The sequence below is a fragment of the Megalops cyprinoides genome, chromosome 9 (genome assembly GCF_013368585.1).
Source record: "Megalops cyprinoides isolate fMegCyp1 chromosome 9, fMegCyp1.pri, whole genome shotgun sequence".
NCBI classification, from domain to species: Eukaryota; Metazoa; Chordata; class Actinopteri; order Elopiformes; family Megalopidae; genus Megalops; species Megalops cyprinoides.
In genome coordinates this window covers 37064941-37085272 of record NC_050591.1, presented here as the reverse complement: position 1 = coordinate 37085272, position 20332 = coordinate 37064941, and the positions used below count along the sequence as shown (strand labels likewise).

Sequence of the window (20332 nt, the reverse complement as noted above, 5' to 3'; positions counted from 1 at the left end):
CCACCAATCAATCAATCGATCAAGCAATCAACCAACCAACTGCAATCTGACTTCAGACTGTGGAATCAACTTGTCCTGAGTTCAAGTACTGCTACAGAGCAGAGGTGTTGCCACAGAAGAAAGCAATTCTATAACCCAAAAATACAGATTATACAACACAGACGGGAAAAAAAATCTACCAAAGTGACAGCTTCCTTTATGACTGTAATCAGCTAACAGATGGAGGTCGACTCAAGTTCACCTGAAATGAAGGTTATCCTCACAGAGTGAACGCAAACAACTGTTTCTGAAACTCATGCGAACTGTTTTTTCATTGAAGATTGTTTTTACGCAATTAAGGTAAGTAAGAGCGAGGCAGTTATTATTTTAAACAGATTGCAGGGGCTTTTCACCATCGTGCTGTAGACTGCTTTGTGACTGTAATCTCGCTGTGAAATCTGAAAAGCGCTTTCAAAGAGAAGCAGCGGAATGAAACGGAGGAACAATGCGGGCAAGCTGCAGGATAACACACCATACAGCGTTTCAAAAGCCCCTCACATCATCTGAATAACGGAGGCAGCCCTGCGTTAAAGAAAGGAATCATTTATCTCTGCGCTCAGGGTAAACAATCAGAGAGCGCACGGGCCTCTCGTGTTCTCAAACGCGTCCGTTAGCCGGCAACCCGGCACCCGTGACAGAGCGACGCTCCCTGAATGCTCTCTGATAGGCGGATCCTCCCTCACGAGCCGAGCTCGAGCTCTCCGAGCTCCACTACCTGACTGATGGACAAGCCTGAGTCAGCGCGTTTCCCAGAGTGCTTTGCTGATGAGACAAGCTGTCCCCCCGATCCCGTCACTCGCTCGCCCTGAGAGACAGCTCCGCCTTCCTCCGCTTTCCTGATATTTTCGGATTTTCATCTCGCAGGACAAAGCACTGCAGCCCGTGGGGGGAGGGGGGTGGGGTGGGGGGTACACGAAGCCGGACAGCGCCTGACAGCGTGTTTATGACATGCGCTCCGAAAGACATCAAGCTGACACAAGCGCAGGAGAAAACATGTTTATCCTTCTGCTCTTCCACCGTAAGCTGTATCTGAGTGTTTTTTTTAACTGTAGTGAAATGTACCTGGGAATGCCATTCTGTACCTGGAGAAGAAGAGTCTTTGTTTTAATCTGTGGCAGACTCACAGCTCACCTTAGCAACAAAGCTCTCCCCAAACTCTAATCACAAAGTGACTGTGACCTGAACCAAAACCCTGATCGATCACAAAAACTCCCTAATTGCGATTTCTAACAAGTGAACATTAACTGCGTTATGATGCTTCCTGGGGTTAAACTGTAGATTGCTTGTTTGGGGACACAGAGGAAATTAAACCAATAACATTTTCATTACATGTTTTCTCTCCTTTAATTTTCAATTTTTCTGCAAGATTAGATTTAATTGGTTTCTATCAACTCTGTCATTACTGAACTTTGTCTTGGTGCTCATAGTGTTGCATGCACTGCATTATATATGCAGAGAGGGACAATGCGTATGACCTGATCCCACCAAAGCCTTCAGTACAACTCTACCACTCCACAAAGAGGCTCCACACTGAATTTGGGGTGACCCCTCAGGCAGGAGAAAAAAATCCTCATTTGGGGAGAGGAAAATTATTATTTTTCTAAGTGAAACAGTGAAGACTCCTTGCAGATGCGCTAAGGTTTAGGGGTTAGCAACCTGCACCTCTGAAGCCACATGCTGTTCTGAGGCGATCTGTGCAAATTAGCAATGAGCTCTCCTCCAAAACTGGATATTAAGAGACCTTTTAAATATGCTTTTACCTCGCACTCCAACAGCCAAAATGAACAGAACTCCAATTAACAACACAAAACAATCGAAGTTGGCCACATGCTCCATGATTTGCTTTTGCCAGAGAGATTTTCATTTAGATTTGTCAGCAGACGCATGCCACATTTTCTGTCCTACAGGTCCAAGTCACTCAGCTGCTGACAGAGAAACTCTATTTGCTGTCAATCATGGGCGTTGCTGGGATATGAACATATCTGGGGCTCTGCCCAAGCTCTGTGATTTTGGTAGTTATCATAAGCATAAACAAGGCAATGTCTGACTGTTAGTGGCAGCATTTTAAACATGCACCCATACAGCCACTTTTTATGACAGTTTGTTCACCAGAAATGTACTGTATTTTAGAAAAATCTGTCTGCAGTAACCACTTAACAACAGAAGATGATAAAGGAGAACTTAAGTTCTGTATGTCCAGGATTTTCTGATGTTTCCTGATAATGCTGTATGTGTATCTAATCACCTTTTATGGTTTACAAAAAATTATATAATTTTGAGTCATGTGGGTAGGTGTGGAAGTTAATTCATAAGTACCAGAGAAGTCTTTCACGTCAGGTAAAACCTAACCAGCCTGCAAGCTGGAGTGATGTAAGCTAGCTTGCAACAACATAATGACAGATCTAGACAGTGAGCTAAGTAGCAAAGGAGTTGCACAATCACCTGCTCATCTTCACACACTAAAACAACCATTTCTAACTAGCTAGGCAGTAACTGAGTTGCATAATCATATGCTAAGTATTATCTCACTTTCACCTGAGCTGTCATCTCTTGGATGTGGCATTAAAACAATCCTCCTCCACAAAACAGTGTAAAATCATTCAGTGAGTAATTACTTAAATTTTAAATCATCAAAACAACCTGACATGTCGGTTTCTTTTTTTTTCCAGTTTCTTAAAGGTGAAAATCTGTTGTGGCTCTCAGAATGTTGTGTTATTGTGAAATTTTGAAAAATGGCTCTTGCTGACATTGGGTTGCTGACCCCTTGTTTAGGTTTAAACAATGAGCAGTAACCACCCAAATTAGCATTTGGCTAAATGTAAAGTTCATCCACTCTGTGCTAACAGCCACGGCCAAATTGCTGTATGCTGTTGCATTATTAACAGGAGATTATGTTTCTCTGTGACCCGCTGGCATTGTTCCCAAAGCAAAGTTTTAAGAGTGAATATGAAACTTAGGAACAAATTTGATTTATGTCCCCAACACGTATTTCTGCCTGGATCAGACTCACCAGCATTGAATATGATTGTGGAGCAGCTGTCTAACCAAATCCCCTGCCTTCTCTATGCCCTTTTCAGCTGGCACAGATACTGTGTGTGTGTGTGTGTGTGTGTGTGTGTGTGTGTGTGTGTGTGTGTGTGAGGTCGACGCTGGCGGGAGGGGGCGGGGCTTACAGCGGATCTCCAGGTGCATGCTCTGTGCGTCGGAGCCGATGGGGTTGCGGGCGGTGCACAGGTACTCCCCGGCGTCGGTGAACTGCACGTACTTCAGGGTGAGCGAGGACACGCGGGCGTCGCTGCGCACCACCACGTTCCCGTCCAGACTCTAGGGGGCGCAAGAGAGAGAGGGGAGGGTGAACAGGTAGCCACGCCCCAGCACTGCAGGTATACTGTTAAACATGCAGTCTCACCACTTTAATACTCTGACAGCAATCTACCACATTCCTCTATCACTGACATTAATAACACAACAGCCTAGGAGCAACATACTGAGAAACAAGGTAATATCTGTATGTACAGATTTTTTATGTGCATCACTTGTATCACATTTTCTTGTGGCCATTACATAATAGGCCCTTTGTTTTGTACGATACTCCATACTTGGAGGGAATGTTAAACAGATTAGATCAGATACACCTCTATTCCGGAGCAATAGTACCATTATGACAGAGGGGAGAGGTATACAAAGAGGAGAGGAGGAGAGAAACAGTAGAAAACACAAAAGAAAGAGAGAGAGAGAGGGAGAGAGAGGGGGAGAGAGAGAGAGAGGGAGAGAGAGGGAGAGAGAGAGAGAGAGAGAGAGAGAGGGAGAGAGAGAGAGAGAGAGAGAGAGAGAGAGAGAGAGAGAGAGAGAGAGAGAGAGAGAGAGAGAGAGAGAGAGAGAGAGAGAGAGAGAGAGGGAGGGAGAGGGAGAGAGGGAGAGAAAGAGAGGGAGAGAGAGAGAGAGAGAGAGAGAGAGAGAGAAAGGGGGGAGGGAAGAGATAGTGAGATATTCCTATCTGCTCTATGCTGAAGCTCTGCTGAGATGATGGTGAGTTGCATTCTGGGACGCAGAAAAGCATACATCAATAACGAAACGCATGATGCGGCAGACTCCATTTTAAAAGCTTCTGCACCACGGCATCTCTATGCCTCGTAAAAACAGCCGGGGAGAGTCCATTAATGGCCTCTCCTGTTGCACACGCACGTTACCTTCTGTAATGCACGGCACGGAGAGTGCCAGCCGTGTGCTCTCACCACCCTGAGACGCAGCGCCACGTCTCCGCCACCTCCTGCCAAACGGCCTGTCCTGTGCTCCAGACTCCATTCATGTCTTACACTTATCGAAATAATACACTGCCTGTTTAAGGATTCATAATGTTGAATCATTTGCTGTTTAAGCCACCGTCCCCAATGGTATTAGTGTTTAGTTGTGTATTCAGCTCCTGTTCAAAGGGAAGAGCTCCTGCTTTAGTCTTTGTTCTACTGTCAGCGATGCGTCTGTGTGCTGTAGCTCCACTGTCTGAGGAGAATAGGGAAGCCCCCCGCCCCCATCCACGCATACGCACCCAGCTCACCCACCATACTCTTAAAATGGAAGTAACACTCATGGTAATTTACCTTTAGTGTGCCAACATCAATTATGCCCAAACTGAGGAACCCGTCCCCTGCAAGCACGCAAAGTCAAGCACTGCATAAGCGTGGAGGAGACATCAAGGCAAAGAACGCCGTTTGCAAACATTTCTACAAACAAGCAGGCCCAAAATGGCTCGGTATGAAAACCCTGCCACAGCAACAGTGATGCACTATGGCTCCGTACGATCAGCAGAGGAAAGGAAAGAAACGCTGTGAACTGCCATTCAGTCCATGTGCTTAAATGCCCTGGCTCTCTTTGTCAGTGTTCACAGTAGCATCTCAGCCAACGTTAGCTCCACTGACCAAAAAAAAAAAAAGAAAAAAAAAAAAACAGGAACTGAAGAGCCGTCTTAGGTGAACTTGTCGTTTTGATGTGACGTTAATGCATGTTTTTTTTTTTTTTTTTAAATAATCTGTTTCACAGCTGCATCTCCCCTGTGACTCACTCCCATCTGTGGAGCGTGATGTCAGACTAAAACCCCACATCTGTCCCTCTCCACAATGGGAAATGCATTTGCATTTTCAGCCAATCAGTTTTTAAATGTTTTAGGTCTTAGGTAAGCAAAAAAAAAAAAAATTAAAATAAAAAGTGAGCTTTGCGTTACCGCACATCTTAATGTGTTAGATAAATGCACAAATCATTGCTTTATGTGCATCTTAAAATGTGCTAGTTGCATTCACAAACCAGACAGAGAATTCATTAAGCCTTTGGTTTTAGTGAACACACCATCTTCTGTGATTTATACTGCATATCTGAATCGCGTTTGACAAATGTGAAAATAATGAGGTTTTAACAATTGTCTGTCTGGCACTTCAGCCGCTGTTACGGAATATCAATATTCCCTATCTGGAAAAGGCCTGCTTTGCCAAAGCCCGCAGTTTCACGTCTCTTTGATGTCACGGCGATGGGCATTGAAATTCATGAGACGCACAGCGCTGGTGTTAAAGCGCGCACTGCGCCCCGCTTCAATTATTACACAGTCTCTCTGTCCCTGACACAAGCCGCTCATCTATTACCTGTGACAACTGACATCCTATTACTCAACGCCTTTAAAAAAAGGGGGGTTCACTCTTCCGCTCCATCTGCAGTTATGTTTTACACGGATCCACATTAGGTTAACTGCTGCATGTGGCCAAGGTTTTCACCGCGCCGTGTCACTGCTGTGACAAATATTACACCATAAATCCAGGCTTATACAGGTGCGTTCTGCACAGGTGAGGCCTTGACAGCATTGTGACTGCGCAGAGGTGAAGCAGGTGAGACACATCTCGGCTGATCAAGCACTCAGATGATAATCTGCATGTGCCTTTGAAACAACAAGCTTCAGCACAGTCCAAGGCAATCACTGTGGTACTGCTGTCTCAAGACAACCACCTCATATTCTCCTTATGCAAGTTATGAAATAAAAGAATATGCTGGTAACCCTACCCTGCTCTGTATGTAAGGGCACAGGAAAACAGCAAAGGATTAGATTAAGCTAGCCAACGTCAATGAAATAAAGAGGAATGCATTTCGCATCTGTGATAAACGCCAGGAATTCCTCCACTGTGTTAAGCCTCTGCACTCTGAGAGAAGTCAGGGCCAGCCGCACAGCCTGACCACGTGAAGACAGATACAATGAAGAAAAATGTTAAAGCTGGAATGAAAATGGGAGGGAGAGCTAGCCTCTGCAGTTTCTCTCCAATTCACTTTATTTAATGCCACAAATGTTCATCTATGACCCACGATTCCTCCACTTGTACATGTACTGAACATCACCTGGTTTTTATTTTGATCCAGATTTATCTCTACTCTCTCCGGCTGCATTTCTCTTTAAGTGCTCTAAAGTGAATGTGTCTAAAGCAAAGTGTTCAAATATGTGGCTTTTATTTTACCCTAGAGTGTTTCATATTGTGGGGTTATTATCTCAACCACTGCTCTCTGCATAAGAATTTCTGCTAAATGACATCATCATAGCCTGACGTCATAATACGCACACACAGAAATATGGTCATCCCTTCAAAAATGAGGACATGTTGTTTCGGACTGCATGTTCTTCAGCTGCAGTTCAGGACTTCTTAAAAGAGAAGGGTTTATGAATAAGCAAGCACTACTGCAGATTCATTAATATCACCTCAGGAAAAGATATCCTTCCGTCAGGAAATATTATAAATATGACTATATAACACTTTGATTTGACCCGGACATGTAGATGTGTGGTTATTTGTGTACAGCTGTGGGGTGTCTAACCACAGGACATCCCACCAATCAGACGCATTTCTGAACAAACCTATCTCCCCGGCAGCAGCCAATCACCTGGTGGAAGCGGGGGGGGGACAACAATCAAATTTGCATCAAACCAAATTCATATTTAATGCACTGTTGAAAATATTACTGCTTTTTAATAAATTCTGAATCAGTTTAAACTCTGTGGGTTTCCATGTATTATCTTTAAAAAATGTTTCTTTTCTTATTAATTTCCAGGAGATCTCCTGCGAGCTCATAAAATGCATAACGACTTTGCGGAGGTGATTTCACAGTGCGCAGCCTGCGCCATGCGCTTTTATTTTGGAGATCTCGGAGGAGGCGAAATGACTTTACAAGTTTGTTCTTGTTGCTAATGAACTTCCGGGGACCTCAGCAAACATTAATTCAGGTCCTGAACATTCCCAGCTATCCCTGGCATTAATGCAAATTGTGTCCGCAGTGCCCCGCTTTATTCATTTTTATAAGCACGCAGCCTAAGAATAGTTTCGGCTGTATCCCTCATTAGCTTGTACTGAAGTTCAGTGGAATGGGTCGGCCGACACATTAATTATGCCTCGGGCGAAGGAGGCCTGTACTAAAGGCTTACATAATTCAGCACGCGCTCACTTCCCCGGCCTTTTTCCTTCAGAAATGTCCGTAATGAGACATCACTGGCCATACTGCTCTGGGACGTCTCAGGACTCCACTCTAAAATGAAAAGTAACAGTTTATGCCCCATTCCCAACCTCATCTGATGCCACAATCCACCTCCAACCTCCTAATTTGTTTAAGAGCGGCCCAGCACTTTGAGTTGCTGGGGGATGGGGAGAGAGAAATCAGACCTATTCGCTGCAGAATTCAGGTGCGGGTTGGGGTGTTCCTCACTCCACAATCTCCACAGCACAAACTCAATGATGGCAATAAACCTGGTGATAAACCTATCCCACCCAAGTCTGCGAGTGCCGATCCTGACACCAAAGCGGGCCTGCTCCACTCTGTGAGCCATGATGCTCGGAACACGCTCCCACTCCAGGCGGGGTGGGCGGGGTCAGCGAGGGCGCTGACGGACTCCCATCCCACCCACGCTGCGGAAGAACTCGCCGGAAGGCAGGACAGGAATCACACCGAGTTGGGAGAGGAGTGAGGTGGCAGCTGTGGGGTGGTGCGGAGGACACTGCGGCGGGCCGCTAACGTGGAGGATTCTGAGCGAGAAGGCGCTGGCAGGATGGAGCAATCCGAGTGAGGAGGTGTGATGCAGAGAACATCACCGATAATCACTACGGTGTCCTTCACTGTGGGAGCCAGGCATTAGATTTACACGGCATCTTTAATAGATGATTAAGGAGGACCCAGGGAGGGCTGGTGCTGATGGTGTTTTTCCTCTGACACCTGCATGGACTCCAAGTGGTTTTGTTTGAACTGTGTTATCAGGTTGCCTCGGAAAGGCCAGGCTGACCTGACCGTGAGAGAATGCTGTTTTTCCTCTCATACCAGTGAGCAGCCCTGTGAACCAGAGAGCACCTCTAAGGCCTGGAAAGGCGTTGCTTCCTGAGTGAGAAAGACTCCAAGGTCCAAGCTGGTTTTCCAAGGCGCTCCTTCAACAGGTCACAGCTATGACATCTGGGAATCTCCTCAGGGCCAGCCCCCCTGCTGGAGTTCTCTCTCCAGGCTGTAGCAGACCTGGAGGATGACCTGAGGGGAGCTGCACCACCCTCAAGGAGGAAGACCTCAACAGGATGGGGCTGAACGAAAGTGCTGCCTAGAGAAAAGCTTACAGCCGCCTGGCCTGGAGAACTAGCAATTTTCTGAAACAATTAAAGACCAGCACTCAAAGCAATGGGCGAGCAAGAACCCCCTCCATTCTCGTCTCTGGCCGGTCTCCTTACTTTCTAGCTGTGGCCATTAAACGACTTTTTCTTAAGCTCTGGAGTGGCTTGTCACTGCTCTTCTACAGCGCCACTGACTGTAATGGAATGTGACTGTTTTTTTTTCCATCTAGTCGTCTTTTTTCTGCTGGTTTCCAGTGAAGTCAGCTCATAATGCCATCAGGCCTCCCTGTCCCTCTCTCTGCCCCCAATTGCATTTCTCAATGAAGGCACCAGGCTCCGCCGTCCTGTTAAACGATCCGAACGCAACGCACTGATCGTCTGAACTCCAGGCAAGCCCACGGACGGCGACTCCCGTCAATGAAAATGACATTATACGTCATATGTATGCATCCATGGCGGCAGTAATCCATAGCACATCTGACGGTCAGACGGAATCTTGTTTACTTCAGGAAATAGCACACGGAGTTTTGAAATGAAATCAATTCCGTGAACCTAACTTAAATTACGGAGAGATGGCTTAGTCACAATCCACAGAGCTAAACAGCAGCGGGTTTTCGTAAATCCAATTTCTCTATCGCACCCGCGGTTTATAATGTGCTGCTTCTCGGGAGCTGCGTTTGTTCTGTGACATTAGCACAAGGGCTGTCGTTCTGCTCTGTTTAAAGCGAGAGCAGCTGATTGCATCATATCTTAAGAGGAGGCGGGGGGGGGGGGGGAACTACAACAACAAAAACATCAGTTTATTATTCCTTAAAACACAATTTCCAAACTGAGAACACGTTTAACTGTGCTCCTGGCAAATCGGCTGTAGAATTCCTTAAGTCAAAGGCTCACTTTTGCTGCCATTAATTATTTAACAGAGACGCCAACAATGAGAGAGAGCAGCGCAGGCAGCTGGAAGCAGCTTAGAGCGGCGTGCGGTACTGTGGCCGTAGCCCACGAACGTGAGCGAACAGAAACCTCATTAACATCTGTCTGGGACACGTTTCGCGCGTGTTCGACAAGTCTGAGAGGGGGAGATAACGGCAGCCGAGCAGAACAAAGGGGAAAGGGAGCGGCAGACTGGGTTCCCGTCCCGCACCCCCCGCACCCTGCCCCCGCCCGCCTCACACTCCACGCTTTGTCCTGCGGAATGCAGCTCCTCAGCATTCAGCACATACAGCACCCTGAGTTACCATACGCCAGGCTCAGGGCTTGGTAACAGGAGATGTTACTGGAGAAGGCTCCTTTTTAACCTCCCGTTTTTTTTTTTTTGAAAGCACGGAAGATTTTACATAAAAATATCATAGACAGGTACCTTTAAATTAAAGCCACAAAGCGTGTTCTGCCCCCCAGAAGCGTTCGTTTGCAACTGAACACAAAAGCTGAACAGCGGTCACAGTACATGTCAAAGCCCACCCCTAACCCTCTCCTCCAGTAACGGGTGGCCAGCAGGGCCGTCTCCCTACCCCAGCTGCAATCAAACCTGACGTACACACCGAAGGCGAGCTGAGTGGAGCACACCTGACACACACCTGACACACACCTGGCAAGGCTACCTGAGTGGACCAGACCAGGCGCACACATGGTAATGAGCAGGACGGCCACTAAACCTTTCTGAAGCAAAACACTAAAACCTTACCCTGTGCCCACATATGAGAACTGTTCAGATAGCTCCTCTACAGAGGCTGTTTTTGGAAGTCCCTGCATGAAGCTCACAGGTAACACACCTGGACAGCGGGTCAGTGGTTCAGGACCCACTGGTGGGTTGTGAGTGGAGGTTGAGGGTGTCAGTGCTGTTGTGTTTACATATTATACATCAAAAGGCATTAATTCTGTATGGGAACATGCACCTCATATCCATTCATACAGACAGATACTTACTGAGGTGTTTCAGGTTAAGTGCCTTACCCATGGGTACAACAAGAGTGGCTCAACAGGCATTTGAAGCTGCAGGTAGCCAGTATCCGTACTTTCACAGTGAGATGTATGCATTAGTGCCTGTCTGTGGTGTAGTGGGGAGGGAACCTGCTATATATGCTGAAATGCTGTCAAAACACCGCCTATGAAAAGTGCCAATCATGTCATACATGTTCAAACTGACTGTTCTCCATGTCCGCTATACAGCGCTAACGAAATGCACCATTTCCCTGCTCTGCATGAAACACCTGTCAACAGCAAGCTTTAACAGTACCTTTCTCACACACACACACACACACACACACACACACACACACACACACACGTAAACACACACACACACGCACACACACGTAAACACACACGCACAAACACACACACACACACACGCACACACGCACACACACACACATGCACACGCGCGCAACACACACATACACGCACACACACACGCACGCACACACACGTAAACACGCACACGCACGCGCGCACACGCACGCGCGCACACGCACGCGCGCACACGCACACGCACACGCACACGCACACGCACACACACACACACACACACACGCACGCACACGCACACTCACACGCACTACTGAGGAAAGAATGGAAAAGGAACGGTTTAAAAACGGGATGAAAGAACAAGTGGCTTCAGGTTTTGTGTGTTTTTTTTTGTACCATTAGCGATTTTCTTGCTTTTCAAGACAGAAAATCAATTAAATGAAAAATACATGCAATACCGCTTTCATCCCCAAGCCGTATTTGCACAGTCTTGCTGCTGGCAAACCACTGAGCGATTTGATGTGGCAGTAACTGGCTTTGCTTGATTACTCTGTCAGTGGATTCTGAAGTTAGGGCATGAACATGGAAACAGAAGAATCCACAGTTGTGTTTTCTTTTTGCAATTATTTTCTTTGAAATCAAAACACATTTGCTCCTACACCTTTACATTCAACAGGGATGTGAATAATTCATGATGTATCCTGTGCAACTCACAGGAGTTGCAGTTTGTATTGCTGTAGCGACGCCATTCTTAGTACACCTGGAGAATGTTAAGAGCCTTAGTATTTATTTAAAGATATGAAGGGGAAAAAAACTGACCTGAGCCCTGCTCACATGTCAGTTACATTTGGTAACAGCATTACAAAGAAAATACATCTTTCATTGTATTTTGTAACTTGACAAACTTTTTCAATTTTATTCCTCAGCGCAGTTGAGCCAAGACATGACATTTTAATTCTGCGAACACCATAAACAATGAGCAAAGCTCTTGTTCGTGTCAATGAAGCAACAACGGCTGTGACGAGAAAAAGCTGGAACTTTCCTCCCAGCTGGCCTTCCTCGCCTGTGATCTCCTTTCATATTCTTACTTGTTTTAAAAAACTCTAAGAATGTGGTGTTCTGCATGTAACCACTGATATTTGAGTATGTTTCATGTTTTCCTACTGATATACCATAAATTTTAGGCATGCATACTTTTAACATATGCACAGTAGTGTTCTGAACAGAGCTATTGAAATTTGAGTAGGTTTAATTTTATGTTTTTGTACCAATATACAGTAAACATTTGGTACACCTGTTTTCAATATACTCTGTAGATGTGGACAACCACTGAAATCTAAATAGCTGAAATACATGACCTTTAATCCTAAATGCTGGGCCCCTGAGTGGCTCAGATAATGAAATCCTTACGGCTCAGGTTCGAAACGGGCCATGTCACGCACCAGCAATGCCTGGGAGCCCACAGCAGCAGAACAAACAGGCTTTGTAAAAGGAGCAATAAGAACCAAAGCAAACCAGTATCGTCTGACAGGTAAATGAAAAAATTTGCTAATGCTAACGCTAACTAAAGTCTTCATTCACAAGTCACCTCAAGATCAGTATGATCTTGTATGCCAGTGATCCCACTTACTACACATAAAAAACACACAGAAAAAAAAATACCACAGATGTATTTCACAGAAAAAAAGAAAAACATTTTCTTTTTCATCACTTAATCGCTGTCAGTTAAAGCAGCGCTGTAATGCACTACACAATGCATGCCATTCCAATGAACTCCTCTTTGATTTCATGAGGATCAGACATCACAGCGTTGGATGACTGGAGTGAGAACTGTGGGAGAACCTCATTGAGCAGAGTGTGCTTCAACGGTTTGGCTGGTTAAATCAGTTAGTCCTCTCTTTGGCATAGTCAGACCGTACCGACCGAGCCCAGAGCCCAGAGGGTGGAATGCTGGCTCTCTGCTGTTCCTGTCAGACACGTCCAGGAACTTTCATCCACAGAACAAGCCAGACATCACAGCTGCAACTGAATGCCATTTCCAGATCCGATCCAAGCCCGGGGACAGTGTCAACTGCCCCAGGCTGGCCTACTGATCCCTCAATTACAAACACACTCTGGTTCCTTTTTTTCGGGGTTTGATTGGAATGGTCTGAACGGTCCAGCAGGAACAAAGAGCCAACACTCCCCCTCCCCGGCTGACAGGACCTGTCGTCTACGCTAACATTAGTATCAGGAGTCTGGCTACGCGTTTAGTAGCCATACCTTGTGTTTCTCAGGGCGAGTCCAAGAAGCCTGGAGAAGAGAAAGACACAGGAACAAAACACCACAAAAAGGAAAAAAAGAGCAGAAAACAAAACAAAACAAAAAAACAAAAACAAAAAAATCCTTAAAAATTAATTCTCAGTCACACAGTTCAGAAGTCATGCACTGCACTAGTACGTACATGCGCAATTCTTCATCGACAGTATACGTTTTACCTGTTCTAGTCCAGTGATATAGGCTTACGTTTAAAAACAGATGCATGTATTTTAATAAAAAAGAGACATGTTAATTTGCATATTCATACATTTACAGTTTCTTCAACAATTACATTGGATGCATTTTTTAAAGCCTCAGTTTTTTTTAAGCTATCTGCTTGCATTTCAGCTGTTGTTCCGTGGGAAGGAAAAACACCTTACGACACTGTACGTCAGGTTAATTGCGTTGTACGGATGTGTACTGACCAAATTTAATAACTTTAATTCATTAAATTTGTACTCGCACTTTCTATGAAACGCAACATCTAAAGCTGTGCAGATATGCCTGAGAATACTTATTAGAAAGAACTGCACTTTCCACAATTGCTCATAATGGCTGCTAAAACTGAGGGAAATGTTACATTTGCAGTTAGTTGAAACAGACTAATTCCAAGCTTTAAACCTGACACTAATGTGGGCTCTGTCAGAGTAGAGCATTAGCTCTCAGCACCGAAACCTGTTTTAAGATGAGTGTCTGCAAAAAGTGGTGAGTAAAGCTATTCCCCATTTGACAGAATCAGTATTTTTGGTCTTACACAGCCACCTGGATTCAGTCAACATGGTTTTAAGATTGATCCACCAATAAAGGCAAGCATTACTGCCTTCTTCATAAGTTATGCTGTCACAAACTTCAATTAGGGAAAAACGTCTCTGATTTAAATAAATTAAAAAAAAAACACTTCATAATGTTTACTGAATCCAGGCCACTGTGCTGACTAAACAATCATTACTTATACAGTACAAAAATACAGGCCTCTTCAGCACAAGAAGAAAGTGTCCTGTTGCAGTTCATGTGGCTACTCTGAGGACCGACGCTGTTGTTGACAGTGAAAACGGCGACGCTTCCAAACCCTCTGATGCAGAAGCAGATTGCCACGAACGGCTTCTATAGACGAGGCTGTACATTCGCAGTACACCTGTGGACAGGTGCTGTCCCACGCCTGTGTGAATGATGACCTCAAACGCCATGCCTGTACACTCTGGGGCAGGTTCAGCCAGAGCAAAAAGCGTGTGCTTGCATGTCAGTGCCAAAGCTGAGGTTTGTGCCCTGTAACCTAAACAACATCAACCTGCCTCTAAAATCAATAAATAAAAATGTAACACTTTATTACAGTATTCAAATGTAAGCACTGAGTACAGGAGCTGTGCTTGGAAGAGAGATGCACTGCGTTTTTCAGCTAGTTTGATATCTCACAGATCCAGTTATGGCGGCCTTGTGAGTCTCTCTGCATGATAGCTTCTGCCAAATAAATCAGTTATTATAGCAAATCATGAAAAATGCTGTTGCTAATGAATTTAAAGGTGAAATATTTTGTGAAAACATGCCATCTGTAATTCAGCAGACCCAACCCAATATTCATAAAAATATTTTTTACCACATTTACTGATAAACCAAAAAAGGCCACAATATTGTTTACCCATACATGCAAATGGAAGCATTTGCAAATGGCCACTATAATAATGGCAGCATACACGCTGGTGGGCCAATCCGATGTGTACAAAATACAGCAGTGAGAAACTATTCCATTTGGACACAGGAAAGGAGGGAAAATACACAAAATACACCAGCTTCCAGGGGCAGCAGGCACCTTAAAGTAAATGTGCACATTTGATTGGTTCATGTTTGAGGAGTAGAGGTGAGTTTGTCATTCTGATTGGTTTGTGTGTTTGAGGAGTAAAGGTGAATTTTCAATTCTAATTGGTCAGCCTATTTGAGAAGTACAGGTGAATATACTATTCTGATTGGTTTGTGTTTAAATAGTAAAGGTGTATGTGTGATTCTGATGCCATAACTGTCTCTCAGAAGGCAGGTCCCTGCTCTGACCAAAACCCTTCCACAACAGCCAAAATGCAAGCTGACAACTAATCAAAACATTAGGCTATGACTTCATTTAATGTGTATCAAGGCAGGTTTCCTGAGCTAGCATTAACAATGAACAACTGATTATGGAGACACAGTAGACCTTTCCATGCAGTTCTAAGAGAGAGAAATATGGGGCATTATAGGGACACAGTTCTATGCTGTGACTGAAACTACACCCTGATTATCAAGTTATTGTGAAGCAGGTCCATACACTTGAAATTATCTTCCTCTCAACAATCCCTATTCTGGGTTGAGTTTGGAATCTCAGATTCACTCAGTTCCTTTTGCCTGCTAATCCTGGAGCCTATACATTATTTATGAACAATGCTTTTCTTTGTTTTTTATTTGTTGCCCCTCCAATAAATTCAGTTTCAATCAGGACTTGTTTGTCAGGTGACACACATGCAAGAGGGTCAATCACTGGTGCCGTTCCAATGACAGGACAGTGTTCCGTGTGATGCCTCGGTTTATCAGGGTGCAGCATTTCGGATTTACAGGGTTCCCACTCAGATCAGATTTACATTTCCTGTTGCATTCCAGTGACATTTTAAGGACAAACTGAAGAATTTTACGAAGGAACTTTATTCGTCCAGCGATCAGAACCTTGTGAAGCTACTCTGAAGGTGGAATTGCAGGGAGAAATTCATTCTGGAGACTCTTTATTTCTTGAATATTTTTGTGCCTTTGCTCGCAGTGTCTCTTGGCAGCGAACGTCAGTCTTCAACAGACTGGGGATGATCCTAATGCACAGGCCGTGAGCCGGGGAATTTATACACGACATCAAGTTAATGAGTTAGCAAGAAGAAAATGGATGTACGTGACTCACTGCATGAGGGGGGAAAGTAAGAATGAACTTCATTTCAGGCAATGTCCCATCACCTTCCTTGGATGATGGGACATCCACCCACTTTCTCCATGACCCTCCCCAGATGAGAATATTCTCAGGGATTCTGGGGACGCGTGGGAACCCTGCTTTGTGTCCGAGCGATCATGGACATGCATGCTGGTGGGCACCATGATGCTAGTTACACCCACGACACCGAGAGGTCAGAGATGACATGAATGAATGATGACATAGAACGCATCTGCTGATGACACAGGACGCCATGGCAACGGTCAGAGGGAACAGCTGAACACTTTCAAACAAAAAAAATTAATTAAAAATGAATAAAAAGCTACCAGGTGAGTTACCAGGGTGAGCAGATAAAAACTAATAACCTTTTTAGTGTGGGCAATTCATTCCTGTATCTGCTATTACCACATAAATAACTCTCAAAAATAACTCCACATTCCATATTCCACATACTGCCAAAAAATGCACATGCCATCCTCCAGGTTCCACACTGATGGATTCTCAAAGACACCGCTTCACAGTTCAGCCCTTAAATTCACACCTTTCAAAATGAAATGCATGTATTGCAATGGTAGGGATGTAATGTGGAATTTTTATGAAGTATATGTAGTAAAACTCAATATTGTGCATGTGCTAGCAGTTTATTGTGGTCAGAAGCGTGCACTGAATATTCACTGTTCTTTTGGTCTGATATGCCCATGACCTACATTAACACACACCCACTACTGATAACATGAAAATATCGCTAGTTGTGGAATTATTACAATGCACTTGCTCTCCCTTGCACAAATCTGTTTTGCAGCTGATACATATAAGAAGCATTTTTAACAGGCGATACCTGAAGAGCTTATATAGATCTCCACGGATGCATATACGCATGTTTCCGTTCATACTCAGGTCATGGGAAATGAATGTTATTACAGATAATAGCTGAAGGACAATAACCTCATTTCTATTCACACATTTTCTGAGTGCGGCTGAGTGCATTGTGTTTAGTAGCACTGAATTTCAGTTTATATGTGTTTGTGTGTGTGTGTGCGCGCGTGTGTGTGTGTGCGTGTGCGTGTGTGTGTGTGTGTGTGTGTGTGTGCGTGTGTGTGTGGATGAAACACCCCCATTGCTCTCCAAAGTGCCCCTCGAAAATGAATACAGCAGGGAACTATGAAATACCCAGCAATTAAGACAGAAACATTACCAAAAAAAAACGAACAGTAATGAACTCCTGTGCGCTCACCCACGAGCAGAGAGAAGTGGGCAGTGCTGGGGTCGTGAGTTACTGTACGTGTCAGAAGTTAGCGAAGGTGATTCCCATCACCTCCGGCGTGCTGTCGCAAAGTGCTGTGACACGCTGTTTATTTTGATGGATTGTTTAATACCAAGGTCACGCAGCACTGCCCTCCATCAGTCTATACTCAAAGCTGAACTTTCCCAGAGAATCGCTGCAGGACCCTCTCTAATGCAAGTGGGTGTCAGAGCATCAGGACTCTGGAGAGAGGGTGTGTGTGTGTGCGTGTGTGTGCGTGTGTGTGTGTGTGGGGGGGGGCAGATTGGGCCCAGAGGCGCGGCTTTGACGGCCCTCTGAGGAGCCCAGCGCCAGATGTGAGTGTGTTTTTTATGGTGGCATTTAGATGGTTGTGAGTGGAGCAGTGCCCGGTGCTGGAGGAATCGCACCCACAACCAGCAGCCTGTGACTGCAGCCAGTGCTGAGATACTGCTGTCGCACCTTAACCTTAACTGCCTCTGTAAATACTCAGGTGCAAATATGCATAGTGTGTGAAGGGTCATCTACGTACAGTCACGCCTCACAGTGTGCCATTGTAAAATCTGATTCCTTTGCTGAGGAGACTGCAGTGTGATAATTCAAAACATAAACAAAACAAAAATGAAGGGAAAAAAAAAAAACATAAAACTTCATAAACATGTAAACGGCATGAGATGCACAAACTCAAGTTGAGCATGACGACAGCATAAAAAAAAAGATGCTCTGTGACCAAACCGCACAAATTAAAGCCGTGTACGAGGCAAAGTCTCTCAGCCGGCCCCGCCCGGGGTGATTCATGCAGGCATGCCAGGGGAGGGGGCGCGGAAGGGTCACAGGCAAACGAGGGGACACATACAGCACTTTCTCAGGCCACACCTTCTATTCATCCATCCTTATTTAACCAGAAGGGTCAGCTGAGACCTCATATCTCTGTCATGGTGACGGCCCACTGATCACCCAGCCAATCAGCTGTGAGGGGAATGACTGTCCAATCACAGCCCTGAGGACACAGAGTGCCCACTGCATCCTGTCTCACCGCTGTGTAGCACACCGCCACTTGACTCAGATTACGGCCTCATTTTCATGCCACGTGTCTTTTCTCACATACATGTATTTCCAGAGGGTTTACCTCAAATGCCTTCTGCAGGGGGCTGGGGAATAATTTTCCCCATTAACTTTCACTTGGGTTTTTCTGTGCTTGTTTCCTTATTTACTCCCTCTGAGGACAGTGCTCTGTAAAGGGCTCTGTGACAATCCTACAAATGAGAGTTGACTGATTGATCGACTCAGGCAGCTAGATGTACAGACCCCTGTTTGGGAGTTTGACCTGGACTCCGGGGGTTAACTCTCCTACTGCTTCCCTTCTCTACAGATGCGGCCACTGGCCTCCATCAGCAATCCCACCAGAGCTCCCAGAAAGCCTCAGGTAACAAGCTGCCGTTCCCTCCCTGGAGACTCTGAGGCAGTCAGAATCAGAAGCAGCATAACCGGAGAGTCACAGGCCTGTCTCTCCTCCAGAATCACTCATCTCACCTGGCTGAAATCAGTGTGAGCCACTCCTGCCCCTTCTCTTGATCCATTTCAGCAGGTGCCCCCCCCCTCTCCACACCATCCCCAACCACCCACTTCAGCAGCAGCCTGACCTAAATTTCGGACCATGCCGACACACGCTGGTAAGGCGTCAGGGGACAACCTGCGGGGCGGAGCTGTGCTCAGAGAGAGAGGGCCAAGCATGAGGAGCACGTGCTGCAGGCGTCCTCTTAAAACGAAAACGTCTCAAACGCACCACACAGGGCTCTACTCCTCCTCCTACAGAAACAGGCATTTTTCCCTAACTTGCATAAAACACAAGCTTAGAGACACGAGTCAACGAAAGACATGCCAAATAAAACATCATTTTAAAACAACATGACTACTGGCTTTCTTGGAAACTTCCAGCACACACAGACACACACACGCACGCGCACGCACACACACACACACACACAATCCTGATTCCATGCATTGCTGTATAAGTGATATCACTTCCTTGCAGAGTAGGATCTAATGTACAGTCAACATATATTCTGCATTCCCCATCTGACTAATGCAAAAAAGTCCAAACCCAACAACCAGCATCAGCCCTGACAGCAGGCAGCGTAAGAGTAAGCCTAAATCCTCAGTCAACTCCAGCAACGTTCTGCAAGGTAGGCACACAGAGACAGAGCATTCCGTCACAGGTCATAAGAGTCCGGTGCCAAAGGGGGTAGTGCATGCACAATGCAAACTGAATACAGAGGAAAGAACACCAGTTTCAGCAGCTCTCTCTGCCTTCTTCCTCGTGGGATTTCTTTCACAGGACTGTGATATACACGCTGGGGGGAAGCTCAGGGCCATGCACTTTCAGACCAAACGGAACACGCACAGCGTCGGGGCGGAGAGAGGCGCATTCAGTGTGAGACCAGGGACAAGCTGGCATGCGTCAAACGGGCAGAACCACTCAGAACCACAGGGAGATCCAGAGACGAAGCCGGCTGGGAGTGGGACTCCACCAACACCACCCTTCCTACCCCCTACAGTGCCCCACACCGCGACTCACCCGTGGCTGAGACAATTAGCACTGTTAGCAATACACATAGAGCAGAGCAACAGATTCAAAAATAATTAGCAGGGTGTTATTGGCCATTTAATGTCCTTGGCATTAGTTAGGTCTGACAAGAGACTGAAGGGGCGAGACAGAGAGACACAGAGAGAGAGAGACAGAGAGGGAGAGAGAGAGAGAGAGAGAGAGAGAGTGAGAGAGAGGGAGGGTAATATAGAGAAAAGGAGCGAGAGAAAGGGAGATAGGGAGGGTGAGAGAGATACAGAGAGATATTGAGAAATAGAGAGAGAAAGGCAGAGACCTCCAGGAGACTGAATATTGACCCCACTGGTGCTGACAGGTGTCAATGGGTGTTTTCCGTTGGA

The 20332-nt window shown here is 45.6% G+C and overlaps 1 protein-coding gene across 12 annotated transcripts in view; it reads right to left on the bottom strand.

Annotated features, from left to right (window-relative positions):
* The window catches only part of ncam1b (neural cell adhesion molecule 1b), a 192676-nt gene that overhangs the window by 33971 nt on the left and 138373 nt on the right, over nt 1-20332 (bottom strand). For 6 of the 12 annotated variants that reach the window (XM_036535978.1, XM_036535972.1, XM_036535974.1 and 3 more), the window contains exons 9-10: nt 13155-13184; nt 3213-3363 (exon numbers count right to left, since the gene is read on the bottom strand). In XM_036535978.1, the coding sequence (XP_036391871.1) occupies nt 3213-3363; nt 13155-13184 (181 nt within the window). The remainder of the gene's footprint in view (nt 1-3212; nt 3364-13154; nt 13185-20332) is intronic. The other 6 variants (XM_036535984.1, XM_036535983.1, XM_036535975.1 and 3 more) reach the window with 1 other exon arrangement.